The 9,361-nt window shown below is 32.0% G+C and overlaps 1 protein-coding gene across 14 annotated transcripts in view; it reads left to right on the plus strand.

The window, feature by feature from the left end:
• LOC108744493 (CAP-Gly domain-containing linker protein 1) overlaps nucleotides 1–9,361 on the plus strand; it is a 206,047-nt gene that overhangs the window by 162,301 nt on the left and 34,385 nt on the right. For 13 of the 14 annotated variants that reach the window (XM_025973174.1, XM_025973169.1, XM_025973181.1 and 10 more), the window contains 3 exons: nucleotides 3,867–4,007; nucleotides 5,897–6,061; nucleotides 7,391–7,411. In XM_025973174.1, the coding sequence (XP_025828959.1) occupies nucleotides 3,867–4,007; nucleotides 5,897–6,061; nucleotides 7,391–7,411 (327 nt within the window). The remainder of the gene's footprint in view (nucleotides 1–3,866; nucleotides 4,008–5,896; nucleotides 6,062–7,390; nucleotides 7,412–9,361) is intronic. The other variant, XM_025973170.1, reaches the window with a different exon arrangement.

A 9,361-nucleotide genomic window follows, 5' to 3' on the forward strand; every position in this document is an offset into this window, starting at 1 on the left:
GATACATTAAAGGGATTCAATAGTACACGCGCCGTAGAGTAAAAACATGCTTATCGGTTCTAGATATCATGAGTTTAATATTTAAAACAGAGGTTTGAAATTTTGTAGTAAGATAGATACAGCTTTGTTCTAAAGCTTGTCGAAGGGCATTTCTTAATTTTTCAATTTCTATTGAATATACGTGTCCTGCAAGTAGCATCAATTTTAAGCACTTGTAAAAGCTTAATGGTCATATTATTGAAAACTAAAAACGTGCCGAGTTAGTGTGAACCTCTGTCTGTTACCATACAAAAAATTAGATATTTATCTCGCAGCGTTAAATTACAATGTTTAGAATAGAAACCCATGTTTTCAGAAAAATTCACACTAGGCACGAGCGGTCTATTGCGGTCAATCCCCTTAATAAATGACACTGAATCCTTTTCTGTTTTCCGATTGCAACCGCGAATAATGAAATTTTTAACCGCGAATACAGGAACTGGGTTGCAATTTTTTCGCCCGCGAATAATGAAAACGCGAATAAGGAAACCGTGAATAAGGAACTTTTACTGTACACAAACTGAAACATACGAAGCCGATCTGGTAGGCAACCTACATTACTAAAGATCTTAGTTTTCTATCTAAAAAGCATTAAGCGACTAAGTAATTATGCAATTACAAGTAGCAATGACCTTTGATCATAACAAATGCATATTTTACTGAAATATTTACAATAATTTGCTTAACTACAATATCTTATTTCAATTCAATTCAAATTCAGTACGTGATCCAGGTATCCACTAATTAAAATTAATGAAGTTTTCTAAAATCAAATGCGTATACAAAATTATATTTTACTGACAATAGGCGATAGGAGTAGGAAATGCATGGTTTGTTTGTAGCGTACAGTGTCACCATTTGTGCTCGTTCTTACGCTGCACTTAAAGCAGTACACATCTGATTTGCCGTGTATTTACATTTTGTAATTTGTATTTAACAACTGAAAGCACCAAAAGTGACGCGCGGTTATTCATCGCGCAGCGTACGAACGCGCTTTCTATCCTTCATTGTTGATGATGCTTTTTAGCCTCGGTTGGCGTCAAGGGAGTTCTCTCCGTATGTCGAACGTCTCAGTTAAACAGATAAACATAAACAATTTCATACTACCTATACATAATTTTGAAACTAAATAAATTAAAGAAATACAGGCAGCACTATGCAAATTTAAGTATACAAAAAAAAGAAAAAATGTAAGAGACATAAACATCAATCGGTAAATGAGCATCAAGGTAAATTTCTACATTATTGAGGTATTGCCAAGGTACGTTACCTTTTTGCGGGTTATAGTAAGTAAACTTTTCAAAAAAGTCAAAAAGTCTACAAAAATTTCACACCTCACATTTACCGAAAACAGTTTTTAAAATCACGGAAGATGTACGAATTTGCGTCGCACCATAAGTGATTATTATAATTCAAAATATTCTGTCCCACATAAAGCAAAGCCGTTAAACAACACCCTACCGAAAAAAATTAGGCAATGGAGCACTTTCTTTCTAAACCACCAACACAAATCCACTCGCGGCTGAAAAACAGTTTCAAGCAAGGCTTGCACTCGCTACAAATATTAAGGATGCAGCAACTGTTCCTTTAAAAATTGTCCCATAGAAAGGGGTCAACGTTCTCTGCTACTTCGCGTGTACTATTTTGGGGGATTGTCTTATTTGAAATCGAGGATTTCGTCCCTACCCGTAAATACGTATCATGTCACATTATTGTAACAACAACTGTTCTACAGTGACTGACAATTGATGTTGTATTGAAGAATTAATTTATTGAACTGCACAAGGTTTAAACTTTAAAGGTACGGTCACGGTTAAGCCACAGTCACGTAATTACTTAATAATTTTGACTACCTTCACCAACGTCCCAAACCAATCATTATAATCTTTTTCAAAATATGTTTTATGCTATCCACCAATGTAAATGTAATTTTTTGTTAACGGATTTTCTGCGAGATAGTTGCAACCGTTATAATGTTTTTGCGAACGTAGTAAGGAAAATTTTCGTAGGTATTTTTTAAGTTGCGAGAGTGGCTTCGCTCGTCTACGGGATGAAGGGGCTTGATATGGGAGTGGAAGGGAGAAGAAAAAGACAAAACAAATTATTCATTACTGCTTACTGTCTCGTACTCATTGAAGGGTATGGAGTGACTCAAACTAACCTCATGTAGCGGCTCCTGCGAAGTTAAAGTTTGCCCGGCTCTGACTTAAACCCCCGAATCACACTTAATCTGATCTAAAAAATAAACAATTACATGAGCAAAAAATACAAAGCAAACACTACACTGATGCTGGTAATTACCCGCCGATTGAGTGCAGCGTTGCGGGCCGTATTTATTAACCAGGACCGGAATTGAATTTACCGGCACTTTCAACTTCGTTTTTCTCGAAAACAGTGAACATTCGGACATAGAAACTTTTACTCAATTTTCATGTTTTGCAGCGCTCCATCACCTCTTGCAAACTCGACACTTATTTCTCTTACATCCTATCGAACGTTGCGAAGTTTACTATTTAGCGCACGGACTCTTGCTCGGCATAAGAAATCTGACAATTTCAGTTATTATTCATAATGAAATAGGTACCTTTCACATAATTTGAATTTATGCATTTATTCATCATTATTTTAAATTCTACTGAAATCCGTTTGGTCAATTAAATGGCAGGTAGCAGTGGGCTTATTCCGAAATATAAATAAAATACGATTTTGTGTAGTACTCAATATTTTCATTATATCCTTAAAATTTGATATTATTAGCTATTTTAGTTTTTGAGATATAAAATATTGAAAATTGTATTAATCGCAAACACAGTGCGGCGGCTAAAGACGTCACTATACGCAACTCGGAGATATACCGTGACCGCTACCAGCCGTTCAGATAAAGCGTGGTAATCTGAGAAAAAGTCTTTAATTAACAAGAAAGTTGGTTTTAATGAAGTTGCCTCTATTAACATATCACAAGTTGATACATTTAATACTATGGACTATTTTAATACTAATAAAGAGTACCCACATCAGTACAGGAATGAAATGAATAAAGCTGCAATGGTATACCTACGTTATTAGTTTAATAACTAATTATTAATACTGGTAATGCATATTNAACTTAGAATTCTAGCAGCTGTCCGGTATTTTAACACTCACATGTTATATGTAGGTAATAATGATTTTCAATTGTTTCTGCATACTTTTAGTAATAAAATTTGGCATTTAAGCGATATAAGAAGTAAAAAATACATACTTAATTTTATCTAGTTGATATTTGTAACTACGATTACTTTTTTGTTTCCTTAGATACAATATGCTTTATGAAATGAATTAAAATTGGCTCACAAAAATCATAATGTCACGGTGAAATTGCAATTTAGTTAAATTAAAACAAAATTGGTAAGCAAAAGTTTAATAACAACAATGCGTTTGGTTATTATAGCGAATGCTGTGTGTTAATGAGTAAGTATTGTTTAATTCGGTTTATTACTTTTTCGCCCACATTTAAGCAAAAATTTTCAGAATATCTCCGTTTAGCTTCAGTTGTGATCTGCTCTTTACCAAAAGCAGGTCTAATAAAACCCGAAACTTGCACATATCTAACCTTCTTCTAGTGTCTTCGATTTTTTTTGCAACGTAGCAATTTACGCGAATCGGTATAGTTTGCGGTACATTCTTTGGAAGTAATTGCATTTTTGTGTTGCGGTATTTTTATTATTTCTTTTTAATAATTTGTAACGATACCGATGTAACCCAAAGCCAGTGGTGTGTTTCCTTTGTGAAATATGAGGACTTCAGGTGAATTAGTTTTAAGAGTTTGTATGTTATTATTGGGGCAGGATGTTCTAAGAGAAAAGCAACAGCATATCGAGCAGCTTCTGAAAGAAAGGGATTTGGAGAGAGCAGAAGTCAACCGAGCTGCCAGCCAAGCTGATGAAGTTGAACAAAAATTGGCCACGTTGCAGTCTGAATACGAAAAGGTAAACTGCTCTGTAAAAAGCTTTTGTTCAGAACAATGCAATTGACGATAAAGCTTGAAATTGAAGAATAATATTGAATTAATAATTGCGAATTCTTTCAACGTATTCACTACCTACTTGGTTATCTTCTTTTTTTAATGCCACTTCAATAAAAATTTCTGTACATAAAACAGAAGACAGAAAAAAAGAACATCTTTAATGTGGTTATCATTCCTACTTAAAAGAAACTATCATCTCTAACGATTATTGTGATGCATATGTGTCCTAAACTGCACAATTTATAAATAGGTACAGGGTAAATGAAATACATACATGCATTCATATATATAAAATGATATTAACCGAAAACAGTTCAGCCTAATTTTATATTATTGTTTGTACTTAGTACTGAAAACAAATCGTCAAAACGTGAAAATGCTTCTTTTCTCATAAATTAAATTAAAAATGAAAATACATGCTCTGATAATTTACACTCTTGTATTTGTGTTTCGAAAAGTTACAAGAAAAAACCAGCTTGTAAATTGCACGAACCATGCAAAAGAACAAAATTCTTTTATACCAGTCTGTTAGTAAGAAATTTTGGAAATTAAAGTAAAAGAATATAAGATAAAATTAATTACTCCTTTTAATGCTAAGCATCAGCAAGAAAATACTGAAATTATAATGGTAGGATATTTAACAATTATATTTATACTATACCTTATATTAGTAAAATATCAGTATTTTTTAAATTAGTAATTTTCTCATCACAAAATTTTATACTTGCAAACCAGAAAAAAGGAATACCCTTTCGTTTCTCCTTGTACTACCAAGTGATATTTGTATAATATTTTGGAAGAAAAAGATGAGAATGAAGAATTTGTAGAAAACTAAAATAAATTTAGTTTTACAGAGACGTTACTCACTGAAGTGAATTTTAGGTTGGTATCTAATTAGTTGAATCTACATTTTCTGTGTAATTTTACGTAATTGAATTAAACCAAAAAGAGAATAACCATTTTTAGTAACAGTTATACGAAAGTAAATTGTTTAATAACGATCTTTTTCGGTATACAATAATTCTGCGACAAAACTATATATTTCATTTGTAAATAATAAATGTCATGCTCTTGTTGAATCGTCAAAACTTGAACTTATAAATTTGAAGTATAATTGATTGTTCTGCGCTAAATTGAGCTTTGTAATGTCTCATTCAATCGGTAGCAAAGACAAGGAAAATTTAAAAAACTGGGTAACTTCCGACTTTCTGAATAATACTAAAAAATAATAAGTAGTAAATAATAATAACATAAAACGATTCGAAATCGAATTATTTCAAGGCTGTTGGTAGAGAGCCGTTAACGACTCTTAATAGAGGCGGAAAAACGTTCGTGAGGCCCTACAATAACGTTTTCCAACTCAGCATAGTTGCATCATTGCAGAAAGATATCTATTGCCCCTATTGATTAAATTTTAAGTATATAATTAGACAATATCAGGGCAACCTAAATCTTATAGCCGTAAGCTTAACTACCAAAGAAAATGTAACTAATAAATATACAAATTAAGAAAAATACGTCATCTACGATAGAACCCAGGCCACCAATGAGCCAGAGCAGTTTCTTGCGTACAACAGGGTCTTGTATGTTACATAAGTACAAATTACAATCATATGGTCTCACGGACGTTTTCCCGGCTCTTTCATCAAGAGTCGTTAAGGGTTCTCTAGCCATTGCATTACTGTGTTCGCAGAACTATTGTAGTTACCGAACTGTATGCAAATATTATTTTTTTTAAATAGAAGATGCCCATAAAAAGTAGTTGTTGAAAATAGTCGTTTAGAATCATACGCACTTTTGTTCAATTTAGTACCCATTTGAATAAAAATCATTTTTCAATTTAAATTGCAGTATCGCTCGGAATGTGAATTAAAATGGAAGGAATTCTCGGGTTTAATATCTACTCTTAACGTGGACAAAAATGATCTGCAATCGCAACTTGAAGAAGAGAAACGGAAGAATGAAGACATTCTGTTTCGTTTCGAAGAGACAGCTATAACAAAAGGAGATATTGAGGTATGGATTTTGCAACATTTTGTTGGACTTTAATACATATACGTTACAGACAATGTGATCAAATAGCGATTATACATAATGGCTAGACATTATCTACACTAACTAAATTCTGTAGTTATATATAATATGATAATTGAACTACTTTTTCCAGACATTATTCGTAATAGCTAATTGGGATTGATTAAAGTATTAAACATAGACATAAAGAGTATAATCGAACGTCAAATGAAAAGTTAAAGAAAGACACTGCTGCAAAAACAGCAGAAATTAAAGAAAACTTACTTAATCTGTCATACAATTCCTAAGCTTTTTTTATTTCCTCTGGGTTTGCTAGACAGTGTTCTTTTTTTAACTTCGAGTACATTCGTGACTACACTCCTTAATTTTATTACTACCATTGTAATATAAAATAAATTAAAACTTATTATCCGTTATTCTATCCAAATCTTACTAGATATTTTGCAAACTACGTAGATTACTTGATTAATTCTACTCTAATAATCATGTTGTCTAAATAAGGTAGACATTACCTGCACATAATCGCTAAATGTTATAAATAATACCCATTTATTATTAATTATTTTGGCTGTAACGTATTTGCATATCCTAGCAGAGTAAGGACCGTCGGATATAATAACGTAAATTTACGTTTTCAAACAGAGTGTTCATTAAACATACAGAAAAACTTAAAGGGGTTATTATCTGGGTTATTCTAAGAATATTTCGTCGTTTTATAATTTTTGGAAAACAACTTTACTTCGAAAATACAAGGCTACTAATGTAGCTGAAAATAAAGTATAGCGTATGGACTGGTGTTATCTAATGCTAAAAATGTTCAAAATGCACTTTTATCTTTTACTACTAATTTTGATTACTATCTGAAGTCATTAGTTTGCACTATTCGTGTTGAAAATTTGAGAAATTGGATAATTTTAGGATGTAATTAAACATGAAGCGACCCTGCTATTTTTGAAAAGTTCAGTGGTCAATGGAGAAAGGATTGGATCTAGGCATTCTAGCTGGTGATAATTATTTTCAACAGTTATTGTTGATTTAAGAAGCTTTAATATATGTAATATTAAGGTAGCTAATAAAATTTTGTCATTATCTGAAAACGTTTGTCGCCCTGTATCTTCGAATCAATGCTCCTTTTCAAAAATCATCAAAGGACAAAATCTTCTTACAATTAAAATAAACAGTAGCCCCTTCATATTCGTCTGTATGTTTAATAAATACCCTGTATATAGTCGGATTTTGATAAAAGTTCGTTGATATTTTCGTAAAAAATATAAAAAAATGCCGTTGTTTATAGTAAATTATGTTTTACAGAAAAGTGTGTTGGCGCAAACTGTAAGTAAATTAAGTGATTTGTGGTTTTATCTTGTGTTTTTTAATGTTGCATTTAGCACTTGCGTTATGGATTTTTTACACNATTTGGTCTGTAGTTTTTAAATTTCATTCGACTGTTAAGATGAAAAGATTTATTATATCGAACTGCATACAGATCGAGATTATATGTATTATATACTGTTTTTTAATGCTGCTAAATAGGCGTTTAATATTACCGATACTAAAAGGTGCTGCCTTCGTATAGGTAATATTAGTTAAGTTGTCATTTGGAGAACGTTTTGTACTTCATTAACGCTTGAACAATTATTTGATATACCTTTTTTATTACCATCACTGGCGATAATTCATTACCCACTTGTAAAAAATCTAGAAAAGGTTGTTTACGTAGCTGCGACACTTTTTGGAAATTATATTTATATATTATTTGGAAACCAGAAAAACACGCGTGAGACCCCCGGATTTTAGAATCCAGAACCCAGATATGTCATCAGGTTTTTTTAAACATAGTCAGTGTAATAAAAAACAGTTGAAAATGTCATAAATAACCTTTTTATTTATTTTCAGGTAAGACTGGGTGTTAACTCTCTCAACTCACAATCACGGCAGGTAGGTTGAGTGTTGTCGATACTTGTCAGAGTTCCAAATAAAATTTAATAAAAGTGCTCATGCAGTTTTTAATTTATGATTGTTAAATATTTCTGCATTTAATTTATTATGTCGTTGGTTTTATTTTGAATTTCTGATTACGTTCGAAGCAATCGCTTACTACGTTTTTAATGGNTGTTGTCGTGCCTTTCTCTTTAGTCGGATAGAAAACAGATACATCATTTATCCGTTTTTTATTTTGTATTTTATATTTTGAAATTATGCAATACTAAGAAGCACATTTTTGGAGTAATATAGAATCAAACAATGTATACCTACAAATAATACAGCCTGTAACGATTAATAACTAGCGTTGAGTCGCGTAGAATCACCAAGCCTATTGAGTATAAGGACCTAACGGCTAACCACGCCCCTTTTCCCTAGAAGAAGCACTTTGTATTTTTTTTAAAGACACTAAACATGAGAATAAAATTTTGATTTTTTGCAGATCTCTTATTTTTCGCTTGAACTTTCGATTTATGAATTAAAAAAAATGCTGAACAAGCCCATTTACTGATGTTTTACTGTCAAATTCCCTTAACACTCTACATTAATAGCTATCAACTAGTGTCTTCAATAAATGTTTTCGCACGTACCGGGTCATAAAAAATTATTAGCATTTCTATGAAAGTTTTAATTAGGTTTGGGTGCAATTTCATTCAATTCTGTTTACTTTGCTATTGGAGAAAATTCTCTTAAGCGTTTGCTCCTATATTTAGTCTTCTCGGTATAAAGTCCTATTATCGTTTTTATTAGATATAATTGAGCTCAGCACTAAATGAAAATGACAAATTGACGCTATTAAATTAAGCAAATCTCTTTGTTTCATACATTTTATAAAATAAGTGTATCATAAAAAAGTATTAAATTATTAAATTCATATTTGTTGTTTAATAATCGACAAATAAGCGTATTCTAATGTTCGTGGGTTTAACAAAATTTATTTCTAAGACTGATAACAACAAAACTACTTATTTATCTACACTAATTATTAACATATCATTATTCACTGCGCTATTTATTTCACCGCTATCACTGTCAATTTATTTCTCGACTCACTTCTACAACGGTCAATTTATTTCTTGATTCACTTCTGCAACGGTCAATTTATTTCTTCTCCTTTCGGCGATCGTCTCTTCCTTTAAATACCCTTTTGTTTACTTCCTGGAACCTTCTGGAAACACCGGATAGTTTATTTTTTTCTTTGAACTATTTAACTGCTTTCTCAGAACGCAGGTACGACACACCCATTTACAAATACGGCGCACATGAAGAAAGGCGCCCGCGGCTAGTCGGCGAATCGAT

The sequence above is a fragment of the Agrilus planipennis genome, unplaced genomic scaffold, assembly GCF_000699045.2.
Source record: "Agrilus planipennis isolate EAB-ADULT unplaced genomic scaffold, Apla_2.0 scaffold33, whole genome shotgun sequence".
NCBI classification, from domain to species: domain Eukaryota; kingdom Metazoa; phylum Arthropoda; class Insecta; order Coleoptera; family Buprestidae; genus Agrilus; species Agrilus planipennis.